Source organism: Aplysia californica, unplaced genomic scaffold, assembly GCF_000002075.1.
Source record: "Aplysia californica isolate F4 #8 unplaced genomic scaffold, AplCal3.0 scaffold00142, whole genome shotgun sequence".
NCBI lineage: Eukaryota > Metazoa > Mollusca > Gastropoda > Aplysiida > Aplysiidae > Aplysia > Aplysia californica.
In genome coordinates this window covers 737,787-755,103 of record NW_004797412.1, presented here as the reverse complement: position 1 = coordinate 755,103, position 17,317 = coordinate 737,787, and the positions used below count along the sequence as shown (strand labels likewise).

At 40.6% G+C, this 17,317-nt stretch overlaps 1 protein-coding gene across 4 annotated transcripts in view; it reads left to right on the top strand.

Annotated features, from left to right (window-relative positions):
• Nucleotides 1–17,317, top strand: part of LOC101846345 (protein polybromo-1) — a 67,512-nt gene that overhangs the window by 31,920 nt on the left and 18,275 nt on the right. For all 4 annotated transcript variants that reach the window (XM_035969373.1, XM_035969375.1, XM_035969372.1 and 1 more), the window contains 13 exons: nt 89–319; nt 2,363–2,448; nt 4,728–4,863; nt 5,394–5,495; nt 6,537–6,611; nt 7,318–7,467; nt 8,628–8,709; nt 9,650–9,725; nt 10,367–10,539; nt 12,567–12,661; nt 13,844–13,915; nt 15,296–15,448; nt 16,731–17,001. In XM_035969373.1, the coding sequence (XP_035825266.1) occupies nt 89–319; nt 2,363–2,448; nt 4,728–4,863; nt 5,394–5,495; nt 6,537–6,611; nt 7,318–7,467; nt 8,628–8,709; nt 9,650–9,725; nt 10,367–10,539; nt 12,567–12,661; nt 13,844–13,915; nt 15,296–15,448; nt 16,731–17,001 (1,702 nt within the window). The remainder of the gene's footprint in view (nt 1–88; nt 320–2,362; nt 2,449–4,727; nt 4,864–5,393; nt 5,496–6,536; nt 6,612–7,317; nt 7,468–8,627; nt 8,710–9,649; nt 9,726–10,366; nt 10,540–12,566; nt 12,662–13,843; nt 13,916–15,295; nt 15,449–16,730; nt 17,002–17,317) is intronic.

The following is a 17,317-nucleotide window of genomic DNA, read 5'->3' as shown; positions in this document are numbered from 1 at the left end:
GGGCGTGCGGATAGGATTAATGTAGAGAGAACTGTTAAAAAGCCGATGACCAACAAAGATTAACCAATTGTGTACGTTTCTCCAACAGCTCTATGAGGATGCGGTAGAGATGCAGAAGTTTTTCATCACCACCCGCGACGACCTTTGTAAGAACGGCGAGCTTCTTCTGACCCCTGCTCTCAGCTACACGGACCGCCATCTGACTCTGGCCTTGGAGGCGGAGCAGAAGGAGAAATCGGAGGCAGAGAAAGAGCAGGTGAAGCAGGAGGAGGAGGAGAAGAACAAAGAGGGCGCTGACGGCTCCGAGGAATGTAAAGTGGTGAGTTGTTGGCCAATGATTTGTTGGTCGGTGGGTGTTTGACATAGATGAGAAACTTAAGACTTTGTGGATTGAACTGGATTACATTTGTTCATTCTTTCAATAAGAATATGTAGACACAGCGTGTGTTCTTTCTTCTTCCAAAGTCAACAGGAAGTGTGTCTACTTTTATTATTGTAATACAAAAACAAAAGGGGGATCATCCTGATCCAACATTCATGACATCAGAACATTTCGCATTACAATATTTCTTAATATAATAATAATAATGAGATGAGTTTATCTATTAACATGATTTTGGTGTCGGGTCTTCTCTATTACTTGCCAGGGAAAACTGAAAACAAAGCGTTGTGCTATGAAATAACGTCAAAATTACCAACTTGTGCCGGCTCACCCGTATGACCATATGCAGTTGCGAGCGCCGTAAAACTTTTACACCAAACTCTCTATGTGGGTGGTTGGTGGGTGCTCTGGTGTGGTTTGCTCCTTTTTTTCTATCAAACATTTATCGTCTTGATCTCCCCTCCTTCTTTTTTGTGTTTGTTACTCGCTTGTAACACCTCTAATCTTTGGCACTTGTATGACCTTATTGTGTTGCAAATGCCGTAAAACTCTTACTGAAACAAACGAAACAAACTCTCTACAGCAAATGTGTCACTCAGAACCCAGTTCTACGGCTAGCATGAGAGTCAGTGGGTGGTTGGCGGGTGCTCTGGTGTGGTTTGCTCCTTCTTTCCTATCAAACATCTATTGTCCTTATCTCCCCTTCTTCTTTTTATGTTTGTTACTCTCTTGTAACACCTCTAATCTTCTGGCGCTCATATGACCTTATGCAGTTGCGAGTGCCGTAAGACTCTTACAAAAACAAAAACTAAACTAAGACTGAGAGTCAGCTGTGAGGTTTTGCCACTTCCTGCACATAGACCTCATTTCTGTATTAAGACATCCATCTTTTCGGGCCTTTAAATCCGTATTTAGCACGATATGGGCTCACAGATGACGGTTGTGTTATCTCAGAGGCCTGAGAAAGTGCTGTTTTGTCTCGACCAGAATATATTGTGTTATTGAGGGCAAATATTCTCCGCTTAACCTTTAGGAAAAAAATTCTTCAGCCCTTATGAGAACCGTGTTGAAGAGTAGCTGAATGGGTTTGCTGCATATTATGAACATTTTATTCAGGTCTGTACTGCCCACCCAGCAGTAATGGGTACCTGACTTCGAGTTGGGGAAGTAAAGGGGGCGTGGAAAGGAACTGGCCACCCTTCCACATTATACCGAAGGCCCAGAAAGTTGTCTCACTAACAAGGCAATCCCCAATGTTCGGATTAGATGCAGGAACAACTTTATTTTTCGCTGAATTATTTTACTCTGTGGCAGTTTTGACTTAAGGAATAGCTCTTATGTTAGTAATGGTAGTAAAGCATATTTGTAATGTTTGAAAGTGAATTAGTCTAGCTTACAGATAAATGTACGAGAAGCAGCTGTTTCTTTACCCTGCTGGGTAACTCTTGGACAAGTGTCATTTTTAAAGATAACATTTTTCAGGGAGTAAGTTGTGTTTTGGAAAGTCCATTTAGTCCTTCCTTTGTAACAGTAACTAAAGCTGACCTTTCCTTTCTGTGTGTAACTCGCCGGGCAGTGCTACAGACTGAAGTGTCTTTAGGCCTTTTCCAAAGGGGGGACATTAACATGTTCTTATGCTCAGTAGAATTGTAATTGTAAATGGGCTGATTCACCAATGTCATGCTCATAACTGTGCCTGAAATGCTTAGGGGGAACTGCTGTTTTTTCTTTCCTCATCCTTACAATCATCATTTATCCTCTACTTCTTGTGACCCAGTATTTCCGGGGTGCCTTGAAAGTTGAAGCAGACTTTGTGTTGTTGAAGCTAGAGAGATGAGCAGACTAAGCCTGATTCCCTGTATGGACTTCTCTGTTGACATCCACCCCTTGGCGCTCATATGACCTTATGCAGTTGCGAGCGCCGTAAAAACTCTACTAAAATAAAACTTTCTGTGTGTCTCTTGTTTCATTACCTTCCAGCTGCAAGATTCCAATGGCGGAGAGGAAGACTGCGAATATAAAGGTCAAGTCTATTCCAAGGGAGATTTTGTCTACATCCCCTCAAGGTACATGTGTGTCTTGCTTACGATTATTATTGTTTATATTGCTGCTCATTTATATTATGCATGTGATTGTAAGCCTACTTGTGTGTGCACGTGTGTGTGTTTGTGTGCACGTGTGTGTGTGTGTGTGTGTGTATGTGTGTGTGTGTGTGTGTGTGTACTCGTGGTGGAACACCAAACCAATGTGCCAGGATCTGGACAATAAAGATGTATCTTATCTTATCTTATCTTATCTTATCTTATGTTCGCACTCCTGCTACTTATGAGGGCACTGATATCTTCAACAAGTATCACTTCTGATGCGTTTCACTGTTATGAAACTTTCGTTGGTGGGTTCATATAATAAGGCAAAAATAGAGGCACAGAGAAATAAGGGAAGATCACCAATGTCTTACATTGAAAATATAAAACCCAACAGTGGTCAACAACTTCATGAAATGATAGTTTTAGGAGTGGAAATATTTGGTCGCTTTTAAGCACAAGGGGGCTATCCCAAAAAATGCTGTTTTGAGAAAATCTAAGGTAAAGTTTTTCCCCTTTGTTCAGATTCTTTAAAACACAAGGAGAGTTTTCTCTATAACCAAACAAATATACTTATCAACGAAATCAAACTTCTCCTATAGGTAGGGTAATGCCGGCTTTTGGTGCAGGTCAAGATTTCTGGAAACCCCCCCGAAATCTGGGTTAGCCCGCTTGTCTTTAAAAGTGACCATTTGAAGAGGTAGATATTTCTCTGCACTGCCTAGCACCATGGTTTAGGGTTATGTGCAAATAGAAAAGAATTTTTCATGGAGAAGATACAGATAGTTCAGATGCTGAAAAGGATGTTTTTGATACTTAGGAATATCTACTTTACAACTGATGTTGGGCGAGGAAGCATGGAACACCCCGTCTTCCTAAGACCCCAGTTCTACTTTCAAGTAATTCAAGTAATTGACAAGTTTCCATATTTTGTTCATTTTTCCTGCTCCATATGTGGCCTGTCTGCTTATGGTCAAGCTTGGAGCTTTCTTCCCCCCCCCCCCCCCCCCCCCAAGCTTCACATTCCTCTGTTATATGGGAATGATATAGGTGTTGAACTTCCCCCAATGTGTCCCTTGTGTGATATGCATATGAGACTGGATCATCACCTGTTCCACTGCACAGCCCTAAATGACATCAGAGCTACCCTTCTCCCTCCGAGACCTAACATTGACAACACACTCTATGGAACTTTACAGCAACTGCAGCAAACCTGCACTTATCACCAAATGGCATTGGACAGAAGGGCGAGAGCCCAGCTGTTGCTGGATCGATAACAACAACAACAACAACAACATAGGTGTTGATCATATAATAATAATAATAATAATAATAATAATAATAATAATAATAGATAGAATTTGTATAGCGGATAACCCCGCTCGAAAGCAAGCTCTATGCGCTTTACACTATTATTACTACCCCAGCAGAACATAGAACACTCAGAAACATTCTCAGCTTCCCGGGAAGCGGGAAGCATACAGTGCAAGCGGCTGATTAAGCGCTCAAACACTAACAAACTGACAAGATCTTTCACTGCCTATAGCTGGGTACCCATTCCCACCTGGGTGAAGTGAGGAAAACTCATGTAAAGTGCCTTTCCCAAGGACGCAACGTCAGGTCCCTGACAGGATTGGAACCCACGACCTTACGGTTGCGAGTCCGAGAGCCTAACCACTAGGCCACCGACGCCTCGCTATAAACACTCTCTTCTCTGGACTTTAGTCCACAGCTTTAGTCATTTGTGTCTCACAGTGATTTTTGAACACTTTGGTCTCTTCTTTGTAGTCCGTAGTTGGCCAGTTGGTCGCTTTTAAGGACAAGCGGGCTAATCCAGATTTGGGGGGTTTCCTGAAACCTTCACCTACACCAAAAGTGGGCATTGCCCTACCTATAGGAGAAGTTTGGTTTCATTGGTGTGTATATTTGTTTGGTTAAAGAGAAAACTCTCCTTGTCTTTTAAAGAAACTGAACAAGGGTTAAAAAACTTTACCTTTGATTTTTTCAAAACAGCATTTTTCGGGATAGTCCCCTTGTGCTTAAAGGGGACCAATGATTTTCTAGGTCATAGGTACTGATATTCAGATGAGCGTACATTTACTCATGCCATAACTGAAAAGAAGGAAAGTCATGGCACTGGTGTAAACATTGGTTTTCAATTGTATCATTTGTTTCAGTTTTCAATTCTATCATTTGTTTTAGTTTTCAATTCTATCATTTGTTTTAGATGTCAATTCTATCATTTGTGTTGTCTCTGTCAGGGAATCTCCTGAACCACACATCATGGTGATCGAGAGTTTTAGTCGAGACGAGTCTGGCCAGGTTGACATCAAGGGCCAGTGGTTCTATCGACCTGGAGAGACATACCACCTGGCCACAAGAAAGTTTTTAGAAAAGGCAAGATTTCATATCTGTTTGGACTTTTAGTTGGTGGTTGGCGGGTGCTCTGGTGTGGTTTGCTTCTTCTTTCCTATCAAACATCTATTGCCCTTCTCTCCACTTCTTCTTTTTTATGTTTGTTACTCTCTTGTAACACCTCTAATCTTCTGGCGCTCACATGACCTTATGCAGTTGCGAGCGCTGTAAAACTCTGACTAAAACTAAAACTTTGACTTTTAACTATCATAATGCATGCCTATTCAAATTTTCACTGTGCTCTGTTGTCCCCTTCTTCGTCAAAGAATTAGGAATAATCAATTTTCTCATTTTCTTTAAGTGCTGTATTGCATGCAGATAAGAATTTTTTGGGGTAAAATATAATCTTTAGTCTTTTCTGACTTAATTGTTTCTCCTGTCAGTCAAGTTTCTTTTCCCAGCACTTAATAACGATAACATATCTATTTGTCTGAACTTTTCACTTTGACAGATTTTATACATAAATTGCATTTGTTCCGTTCGTTGATGTCAATGTCAATGTCATTTTCCAGGAGGTGTTTCGCAGCGATACTCGCCAAAGTACCCCGATATCAGAAATTGTTGGTCGCTGCTGTGTCATGTTTGTGAAGGATTACTTCAAGTTTAAGCCAGAGGTAAGTCATTCAGTTTTACAGATGCCACTTCTTCTTTTTTTTAAATTTTTTTTTTTTATAAAGAGTCTTATTTTGTCTGGTTTTCTGTTGTGCCTGTGCCCTTTGAAATAAATATTTCTTTTCTTTTCATCTTTGAGAGTGTGGGTGGTTGGCGGGTGCTCTGGTGTGGTTTGCTCCTTTCCTACCAAGCATCTATTGTCCTGATCTCTCCTCCTTTTTTGTGTTTGTTACTCTCTTGTAACACCTCTAATCTTCGGCACTTTATGACCTTATTGTGTTGCAAGTGCCGTACTAAACTAAACTCTTTGAGAGTGAGAAATGTTTTTGGTTGCAGTGGCTATGTCTGACTGAAGGTGCGTGACATGAAACTCTTTTCAAGAAGGGAGAAATGTTAGTACACGCGCTGAAAAGTGTGTCTGCGAAGGGTACATCTGGTTCAGTTTGAATTCTTAATCTTTACGTTGTTTTGTATTGGGTACTGATTTACCACTTTTTAAACTAATTTCATTTGTTGTTAGATTTTTTTTTCAAATGATAATCATAAATGTGAGGAGAATTGAACAGAATGGTTGCTATCCTGATAATGAACTATTGAAGATAACATGTTAGCACTGTGCGTGCCAGGCCTGAGAAGTCTGTTGTAGTCACTCTCCTGGCTGGGTGACCAGATGGGGTATTTTGTACTGCTGGCTGGGTGACCAGATGGGGTATTGTGTACTGTTGGCTGGGTGACCAGATGGGGTATTGTGTACTGTTGGCTGGGTGACCAGATGGGGTATTGTGTACTGTTGGCTGGGTGACCAGATGGGGTATTGTGTACTGTTGGCTGGGTGACCAGATGGGGTATTGTGTACTGTTGGCTGGGTGACCAGATGGGGTATTGTGTACTGTTGGCTGGGTGACCAGATGGGGTATTGTGTACTGTTGGCTGGGTGACCAGATGGGGTATTGTGTACTGTTGGCTGGGTGACCAGATGGGGCATTGTGTACTGTTGGCTGGGTGACTGCAAAGTATTATTGGCTTTTTTTTGGTGCTTTCAGGGTATTCCTGATAAAGATGTTTACGTTTGTGAATCTCGCTATATCTTGAGAGGGAGATGCTTCAAGAAAATTAAGGTGAGTCCTGTTCTTCTATGAAGTGTGCGGAATGAAACATTGCAGAGATACAAAAAAAAGTAGTTTGGATAATAAGTCTTGAGGTTCTGTTATTTTCTTATACTGACTGTCGACTGCCCTCGTTATATGTTGAAAGGTTTGCAGTTGTTATTTCTCCCTGTATAACTCACTACAGTTGGCACGGTACCAACGCTAACGTCTTCCCTTTGCTACCTTGCCTCTGTTTTCTTTACGCTTCATTGTTCAGTTATGTTTTTCGTCAAATTTCCTTATACTTTCCTCCTTCAGTCAATGGATAAACAGCTCTTCTTTCATGTTCATTAACAATTGTGTAATCTTGAGTTAAGGTCTGCTTCAGTAAGATTGTGGTCTGAGCTAAAGATGTTCTGTAAGTTCAGTTGACAATTAAACAGAGATATCATGGCACAATATGATCGCTTTTAAGGACAAGCAGGCTAACCCAGATTTTGGGAGTTTCCAGAAATCTTGATGTGTACCAAAAATGGGCATTGCTCTACCTGCAGGAGAAATTTGGTTTCATTGGCGTGTATATTTGTTTGGTTATAGAGAAAGCTCTCCTTGTATTTTAAAGAAACTGAACAGGGGGCAAAAACTGCCTTCAATTTTTTCAAAACAACATTTTTCAGGATAGCCTCCTTGTGCTTAAAAACAACCATTTACCACAACTTTGATTGTATGTTCACAGATCTGGCAAACCCCTGTGAGCAAGAATCTCAACATAGTTCCTCGCGAAGTTCCCCTGACGCCGATACGTGTGGCGTCCATGTTTGCTGACAAGTCGGCCAATGAGAGTGCTCTCGATGAGAGCGACACGGTCATTGACAAGAAACGCGAGGTGAGAGTCAGAACTGTCGTAGACGAACACTCGTAGTGTTAGTTTCACATGGGGGCAAGTTTTCCACAGATTTCATGTAGAAAGGTAGGCTTAGATGGCATTTTGAAAGCACCCTAATTCAGAAGGACAGGTGTGATAAAAGTATTGTCCTATTATGGATCCCAAGTCTAAGGACATGATGTAGGCCTGAGACTTGCTGTTGTAACAACTTTTCAAGGCTATTTTCCAAATTCTACACAATATTTTTGTGGATATAGGAGTTTTTGGCCTTATCCTCCAGATGAGCAATCTAACTAGACCTAGAAAATGGGAAATGGTGTCTTTCTAAAAATAACGGTAGACGTCCTAAGATATCCATAAAAAAATGAACAATAAAAAATCAACAAATTTTAATGGTTTGCTAGTTTATTTGAAACAGACACAACACAAACACAGTTTGAAAAAATTGTTTTTTCAACAATGCATAAACTTATAGGCGTTGAAACATTTCACCACCTCAGTGCACACAAAATTGTGAAACCTGCCTTATATGGCCTTATTGTGATGCAAGTGCCGTAAAACACTTACTAAAACTGAAACAACAAAATGGAGCTGCTTTTGTGCCAGCTGGCGACAGGCTATTACTCTACTGCAACACAAGGGAGATTTTGTATTTAAGAGTTTAACTCATCGCTGACGGCCTACGAGAATATTTGTATCAAAGCAGCTACCTGACTACGAGAAAATCCGAATCGCTCTTTGTCTCTATAAAACTTTCTCCAGTTCATTATTTCCAAATTTATTGAAAACTACAATAGAGCTAGGCCCTACCGTTCTTGCATTTCTGTATGCTTATTGTCCACTAATTTTGTAGCTGGCTAGAGGGAAAGCTATTGTAGTTGTAGTGTGGGTACCTAGATTTGTGGGTGTGGCTGGAGGCAGAAGTGATGGGTGTGTCTGCTCAGGGAGGTAACTCAGGTGGAAATGGGTTAAGACCTAAGAAAGTCTGGTCTTCTTCATCTGAGCTCGGATCATATACTGTCATTGAAACGTAAAAGCAAACGTCTTGTGTGTTCAGTGGCAGTCTGGTGTGAGTTCAGATAAGAGTCGTCGCATCTTGTCTGTACAGAGAGCGTCAAACACCAGTGTCTTTGGGTGACCAGTTGCTTTCTTTGTTCCAGTCCATCCCGTCTGAGATTGAGTCAGAAGACGGGAACGTGTATTACGACCAGTATGTTACAGACAACGGCTGCTTCAAGTTGGGTAAGTAAAGTCTTTAAGTCTTGCATAGCATCTCTTTTCAGTGCTGGTTGTTGATATTTTATCATTGGTTTAGCAGTTTGTCGGCCTTTGTCCTTTTCTCATGTAAAGATTGGTGGGTGGTTGGCGAGTGCCCTGGTGTGGTTCTTCTTTCCTATCGAACATCTATTGTCCTTCTCTCCCCTCCTTCTTTTTTGTGTTTGTTACTCCCTTGTCACACCTCTGATATTCGGCACTAATATGACCGTATTGTATTGCAAGTGCCGTATTACGCTTACTAAAACAGGCAGTTCGTCGGCCTTTGTCCTTTTCTCATGTAGATATTGGAAACTGAATTGTTTTCCTGTTGATGTGCATGCTTGTTTCTTGTGCAACAAGTGTGAGTAGGAGAGGGCATCAAATTCAAATGTGGTTGTTTGTCTCATTTTCTTCTTTGAACGACTGTGGAGATATCGCATGTGAGACAAATTGGGGTTACGAAATTGAAGCCATTTGAACTCACAACGGGGGAAAAAAAGGGGAATGATTTTGAGCCACGTGGTCTAGGATTGAAGTTTTTGTTTCGAAAAAAAAGATAAAAAAAAAAAATGAGAACCACTGAGAATAAGCGATCAATTTCATTGCAGGTCTAGTGTGATAGGTACTGGTAAACCTGTTACCGGGGGGGGGGGGGGGGGGGGGGGGGGGGTTCTGATACAATATTTTCGTTGTTTCTCTCTTGAAAAAACAGTTATTATTTGAAGCATTTATTTTCTGTCCAATCAACTTTCATTTTGTTTGCAAAAGCAACTGTGTAAATTTCCAGGTACATGTACGTTAACAAAATCTCAGTGGCGTTTCTGCAAGTAGCTTACCATTTTGCTTCTGAGTGAATGAGAGATGTTCCATTTTTCTCACTACAGTTGGCATTGATTATGTGATGTATTTTACTTTCTTCCTACAGGTGATGGTGTGTATATCAGTAATCCAGGAGCCTCTCCTATCATTGCCCGAATGGACAAGATATGGACAGACAGCCTGTAAGAAAAATTTTGCATCTTTTTTCCCTTTCTGTCTTATGCTTGCTTTTGGTCGTGGTGGAAATGTTCTGGTAGGATCTAGGCTTGGCTTGCAAAACTGTAATGTTTTTGGAAGTTCAATCTGTCAATGTTAGGGGTAAATATTAGGGTATTATAAGAGCAATATAGTTGATTCAAAATAGAGCTGCTGATTTAATAGCACCTTCAAATTCTAAACAAAGAAACACCAGACCAATGTGCAGAAGGTCTTCATACTGTCTTGCTCTGTTCAGTCTCTACGTTGAGAGAATTTTTTAAATGTAAAGCCTGCAACACCTGAGATCTTCGGTAATGCACAATGGTATTATCTGCAGTAGTATGTTTATTTTTCCTTTATGTTTGTTTGCAATGTGTGACTTTTTTCCTGTTTTGTTTCTTACGCTGTTGAATGTCTTAATCTGTAGCTGTGTCAAAATGGTTCTGAATAAATGCTTTTGGCCTATAGGCTGTATAAATGCTTTGAAAAGCAATCTTGTGTTCCGAGCTAAGAATATACACAGATATTGTCAGTCTATACACCTGATAAGAAGAAATATGTGCGTGTGTTTTTATCTTTAGTGTTCTTCTTTATAGCCGCATCTTTCAATCTCTGTTCTGTTTAGCGGTGAGGCGTTCTTCCACTACGCCTGTTTCCTGAGACCAGCTGATGTTGAACACGCTCCGAATCGGTTGTTCTACAAACAAGAAGTATTCCAAGCTTCCATTGAGGACTGTGCCCTCATCAAAAATATTGTAGGGAAGTGCTGTGTCTTACATATGAAGGATTACTGTACCAGTAAGTCAATAGTATGTGATAGTTGTTGAATGTTTGTTGCCCTCAAGTGAGAGGAATGTTAAAGATGAATTGTGGGTGGTTGGCAGGTGCTCTGGTTGGGTTTGCTCCTTCTTACCTATCAACCGTCTTTCGTCATTATCTCTCCTCCTTTTTTTTTGTCTTTGTTACTCTCTTGTAACACCTCTAATCTTCTGGCGCTCATATGACCTTATGCAGTTGCGAGCGCTGTAAAACTTCTACTAAAACTAAAGAAGAATGTTAGAGATGAATTGATGTGATTTTTGTGCTTGTACAGGTGAAATTGTCCAAGACAGCTGTGCATTAATTTTAGCATCTTCATTTAAATGGACCCATTCTGCTTTTTGTGTGAAAGGCAGGAAGACGTATCTGCACTGCAAATAGGATATTTCACTATGGCAAACAGACGTAACTGAAGGGCTATGCCCATATTCCCAATGGCAGCGTGACGTAACTCAAAATCATAAAAGTACAGATACGTTGCTTTGACTTAGACAGGTGGCTTTCTATGTGTCATTAAAGTTTAGAAAAAATCCCACAAGAGGAGAAGTGTGAGGTGTTCATTTGAAGGGGTGATGTGTTGGCCAGGTGGTGATCAGAGCAAGTTCAACTGTACTCTTGTTTACCTAGTCTTTCTTTGTCTTGTTATATGTGGGGCATCATGTGAGGTGAAATCAGGCGCTCGTCAAAATAATGAAATCAAAGAATTCGGCATTTTTTGGCAGATGGGCAATTTTTAAATAATTTTTTAAATTTTATTTTGGATCAACACTTTTTATGTCCTTTTCAAAAGACATTTTATGTGGATTTTATTGAAAAACATTGATTAAAGTGCTCAAAAATGTAAATTTTCTGTTTCCAAGGACTCTCAGGCTATGGAAGTTATCAAACTTTGGTGGCGATTTTCTCGCTAATTTTACCTCTGAAACCAGGCGACCCTGACCTCTTTCAATCGCAAATATTTCGACTTCTATTGAACATAGATGGATATTTTTTTCACCAAAAGGAAGAAAGGAAGACAAATGAACAGGCTTTTAAAGGATACCTATAACCCCCTATGTCCAAAAATTGACGAGCACCCGATTCCACCATGTTGCGACACATATATTTATTTCTGCACGTTCTTGGGGGATATTAAATTGTCTCCTTTCAAAGATTGTGAGCAGCATCGAGAATGTGGTTCATTAACTCTTTCCGCCCACGCAGGGCGCAGAGCCCACAACACTTGTCCCCACGGACCAGGATACAGACGTGGTACATCAGTACTACACCTGTATCTCGGCAAAAATACCCCAACCATTATTAGAATTTCAGCATACTGAGAAAATTAAAAGTGATGATCGCATGTTCACCAAAAAAGGAATTAGAACTGAAAACATTAGATCTAGCTTATTCATCACCCGAATTCTCATCATGGCGTAAGAGTAAAACAGCACTCGTACTCGACATTTTTCCAAAAAGATTTTCTCCTATTGTTGTATACAAACTGATTTTTTTACCCCAAAGGTCACACAAGCCATCCAGAAAGGAAATTTATTTTTAAAAAGTGCGCATGTCAAAAATGAGACCCTTGCTACAACATTTTTGTTGCTATATATCACACGGTCGCCGCGTCCGGTGGGGAAAGGGACGGCTTCTTTTTACCATAATTGATCGGCATCCCGAGGGGGGCAAATGTTTAAGTCAAGAGTCTTTGGGCAGCTTGTGTTTGTGACCAGGGGAAAAAACACGGTTCCAAGGGCAAAATGATCAATTTCATGTCTTTTGCTTTTGCATGCTGAAGAGAAATGGAGGAGTGGTTCTGATCAGAACGCATTACAGAAATGGGTATTTTTGGCTGCTGGATTGTAAAAGTAAAGTATAGTATGTTGGTTACTTTTCACTGTGTGCCTGAAAAAAAGGGGTGGAAAAGCACGTATCTTATTGCCACTCCACCATTGAGCATGAGCGTAACTAAGCCATTGGAGTATCTGTGTTCAAAAACAGTGTTGTGTCCCCTCCCTTGCCAGGTCGACCCACGGAGATTGCGGAGCAGGACGTTTTTATCAACGAGTCCAAGTATCAGGAAGCAGACAAGTCTATCAAACGGCAGAAACTCATTAAGGTAAGTCACGGCAGAAACTCATTAAGGTAAGTCACGGCAGAAACTCATTAAGGTAAGTCACAGCAGAAGTGACCAATTTTGTCAATGATGTGAAGCCCCCAAGAGCCCAATTTGGTTGTGGGCGCTATAGAAATCTACCCATTACGATAATTATTATTGGAGTTTCATGCATTTCTATTCATTGAATTCTTGCAGCATTTGTTGACATGGTGTATTGACCCTACTTAACAACATCGTCAAAGATCAGGTTTGAGAAATTTGGTGTTGGCCCATTTGTGCCTCATTCTATTAATATGTGAGGCAGCGTGGTGAAATCAAACGCTCGTCAAAATAACGAAATCGGAGAAATAGGCTTTTTTTCGCCAGTTTGTCCATTTTTGTCAAATTTTTGTTTTTAGGCTCAACATCTTTTGTGTCCATATAAAAACACATTTCCATTTTAATTTTCCTGGAAAACAGATTAAAGACCCAAAATTTGTAAATTTCCAGTTTTCAAGGACACTCAAGCTATTGAAATTACCAAAATTTGGCTGCCATTTTCTCACTTATTTTACCTCTGAAACCCCATCTCCTTCAATTGCAAATATCTCAACTTCTATTTAAGATAAATTGGTATTTTTTTCATCAAAAGCAAGGCAAATGAATAAGTATTCACATGATACCAATAACTCCATTTGCCCAAAAATTGACGAGCGCCTGATTCCATCATTCGTGACACATATGTTTTAGAACATGCTACTGGATTAGAGAATTCTGATCTGTACCTTGCAGCTGCCATTCAAGATGATGTATGAGCTTTTTTAGAGGAACTTGTATAGGCCTATTTCTCAGATTGGATTTTTAAAAAGACTGTTTATTGCCGCCAGCTGGACTTTTTTGTGATGGATTGTTAGTCCATCTAGCACAGACTTTGTTGAAGATTGGAATGTGTAAACTGTAACCTAGGGGAGCAAGTATTGGGATGAAAGGTCCTTTCTGCGTCCCTTTTAGAATTTTGGTGAATCTTTTAGTTTTTTTAAATTAAATTTTGTTGATGTTGCTGTTTTCTTTAAATGTCAATAATTTCCAGAAAATGCTTTCAACAATTCTTACCATTAGATTTTAGTGTCGTTGCATTTTCCAATGTATTTGTATAATCTTCAAGAGTGCATGATTGAATCACACTTTTTGTTTTTCCCACAGAAATACGCTTTGTCTCCAAAAGTTGTGGATGATGAGATTTACTTTTTCAGAAAACCTATAGCTTTGGAGAAGGTGAGAGTTGACATGTTTTACTGAGGTTGTCATTGTGTTCTTCATACATGTGTCTCATGGTAAAAGTTCCATGCACTGCTTTCCTTGCCACATCATGCCTCACTGTAATTAATCGAGCAACTCGCTGAATATGAATTTGGCCCTTTGGAGCAAGCGCTCTGTACTATATTGTCAGGCCTACAGCGTTAAGGAAATGTATCTAAACAACTTACAAAGGTATTTTTGTCCAAGTCTTTGAGAGAAAGAATTGTTTTGATAAACTGCGGCCCATCACAATCACATTCATAAAAGAAAGCCATAGAATTACACCGCAAAAAATGCTAACTAGTGAACCAGTTTGTCAGAAATCTTTGTAGTCAGTTTGTACCCACATTTATACTTGTGTTCCTCAACAGCACTCATTTTGATGCGATAAAATTTAACCCCACAGCGCCAGCAATTGAACATGTACTTGGACATTATTTTTTTCCACAACTTTAAGAAAAAAGATCCTTGAGTAAATGAGGGGATCAAATGCAGTAGTGCTAGAAATTAACCCCCAGCTCTCAGAGATAAGGAGGGTAATGAATTGGATGTGAAAACGGGGAATGTGGTTAGTACGTATAACAAGCATCTGTGTCTTGCAAGATTTTAAATTCCAGCCCTGGGTCTTTTAGCTTTAGTAAGAGTTTTTTGACACTCGCAACTGCATACGTTCATATGAGCGCCAAGGGGTGGGTGTCAGCAGAGAAGTCCAAACGGGGAATCAGGCTTGCTCTGCTCGCCTCTCTAACACCAACAGCACAACGTCTGCTTCGACTATCAAGACACCCTGGAAATAGCAGTTCACAATGGAGTGACAAACATACAAAAAAGTAGAGGAAAGGTGACGATAGTAAGGATGAGGAAAGAAAAAGCAGAAGTTCCCTCTATGTTGTTCCGGCACAGTATGAGCATATGACATTGATAAATCAGCCCGTTTACAATTCTACTGTGCTCAAGAACATGTTAATATCCCCCCTTTGTGAATGGCCTAAAGACAATTTCAGTGGGTGATTGGTGGGTGCTCTGGTGTGATTTGCTCCTCTTTTCCTATCAAACATCTATCATCCTTGTCTCCCCTTCTTCTTTTTTATGTTTGTTACTCTCTTGTAACAGCTCTAATCTTCTGGATGCTCATATGACCTTATGCAGTTGCGAGTGTCGTAAAACCTCTACTGAAACAAAAAGACAATTTCGGTCAGTAGCACTTCTCGGGGCGGGGCTAGCCCTGGATCTGTCCTTTGTTTGTGATAAGTAATAGTCGAGGCGCCGCTGTGGGGTTGATATCGAGCTTATAGAGGTCGTAAGTGTCTAGCTTAACTTGTCGAGTGAATGTAGTTCCTTGTGCCGCATTCCCAGGAACCGTCTCCGCTGTTGATGAAGGCCGGTGCGGAGGACAGCCTGTTCGTGGACACGGAGGAGTCGCAGGACGTGGAGCCAGAGGCCAGCAACGACGCCACCTCTGTCAGCAACGACGCCCCCAGCCCCGCTCCAACCAAGTCCCACAAAAAGGTACGGGGGGATATTGCGGATTACATTGTGTGTATATTATTTTATTATGTATTTGTATTTTTAAAAAGGTACTCCGGGATACTGCGAGCTACATTGTGTGTATATTAATAATAATGATGAATAATAATAAATTGCATTTCCTCAAAGAAGTGCTCAATGCACTGTACAATAATACAAAACACATATACAGCGCACAACTCCTAGAGTAATCCTCTTTCTCCCTCTTTCACTCTGTCTCTGTCTCTGTCTCTTGTCTCTCTCTGTCTCTCTCTCTCTCTGTCTCTCTCTCTCTCTCTCTCTCTCTCTCTCTATTTTTATCATGTCTTTGTATTTTTAAAAAGGTAAGGAGGGATACTGCCAATTACATTGTGGGTGTATTATTATATTATGTAGTATTTGTATGTGCTTATTTCGTAACGATGTCAGTGTAAGCGTGAGTGTGTGGTAAGCAGGTAGATGTGTGTGTGTGTGTGTGTGCACGTGTGTGCGTGTAATGTGTGAGTGTGTTTGTCTGTGTGAATGTTGTTCGTATATGCATTTATGTAAAACGCTTAGAGCTGTGTTCACACGGGAATGGGTGCTATAGAAATGATCTATATTATTGTTATTATACGGAGAGACGGACGTGAACTGTATGTCGATGGTCTCGGGGGCAGATGGGCCTTTTCCCAGGAAGTCTTATGATATTACAGGAGAGGCTTAAAACTGTTTAATTAAACTATCACAGACCATTTCAGCTCAAAATGTGGCATAAATGAATAGAAAAATATGAAAAATCTGTTTCTATTTATAGAGATTATTTGACCTTCATTTACAACACGGTCAAAAATGGGTTTGAGAAAACTTTGCTGTAGGCCGTCTTGTGCCTGACCTCAATGATGTGTTTTGTGCCTTTGTGTGCAGGCTCTCTTGTAAATCGTGTTTTGTGCTCGAAACAGACATGATGTGAATGTCAAAGTTTACTTTCAATGTTAGGTCAGGACAAAAAATCAGTCCATAAGCCAAAGAAAATCCTCTTCAGGCACCACTTTTGGTTAATGCTTTTGCTGTAGTACGATGAGGAATATTCTCTCTTAACTGTTTTTGGGAGGTTTTGTTTTTTAATCATTATTGTCTTTCCGCTTTAAAGATATGCACTGGCACAATCAGTAGAAAGACCCTCAGCAACATTTTGGAGAGAGCAACGGAGCATCATCAATAGACATGTCCGAAATGCAAGGATGTTGCTTCCTGAAACAGTGAACAATGAACGCTTTAAAGAGAAATTGTTTGGACTTTTCAGAAAACCCCGAACCCTAGAAGGCAGCCGAGCGGGTACATTGTGTTTGCCGGAGAAGCCCGCAAGCAGATCTGTCAGGACAACCCCAGCTGTTCGTTCGGTGACATTAGCAAGATTGTTGGCACGCGCTGGCGGGCGCTGACTAAGGCCGAGAAGGACGTGTTCGAGGAGAAGGCTCGCAAGATCGCAGAGGAGATGGTGGCCAAACAGGCAGAGGCGGACAAAGCCCTCAACGACTCTGTGAGGTCGCAGAGTCCCTGGTCAGATTATGGAGGTAAGACAGCTTATGAGAGCTTATGGGAGATGCACAATGAAAAGGAATATGCACGTATACACATATATATATGTCGTGTATTTGTGTGTGTGTGATTGTTTGTGCACCTTCATTTTTCGTGTAAGTTTTTTTGGTGTTATATGGTCTGGGAAAGGAATGGTCATTTTGGAGAACATTTCGAAGTCAGCTTGGCGTTCACCTTTGAACTGTATTTATATGCTTGTGTGACTAGATTCATAGCCAGAGAGAACAGTGTGTGTGTGTGTGTGTGTGTGTGTGTGTGTGTGTGTGTGTGTGTGTGTGTGTGTGTGTGTGT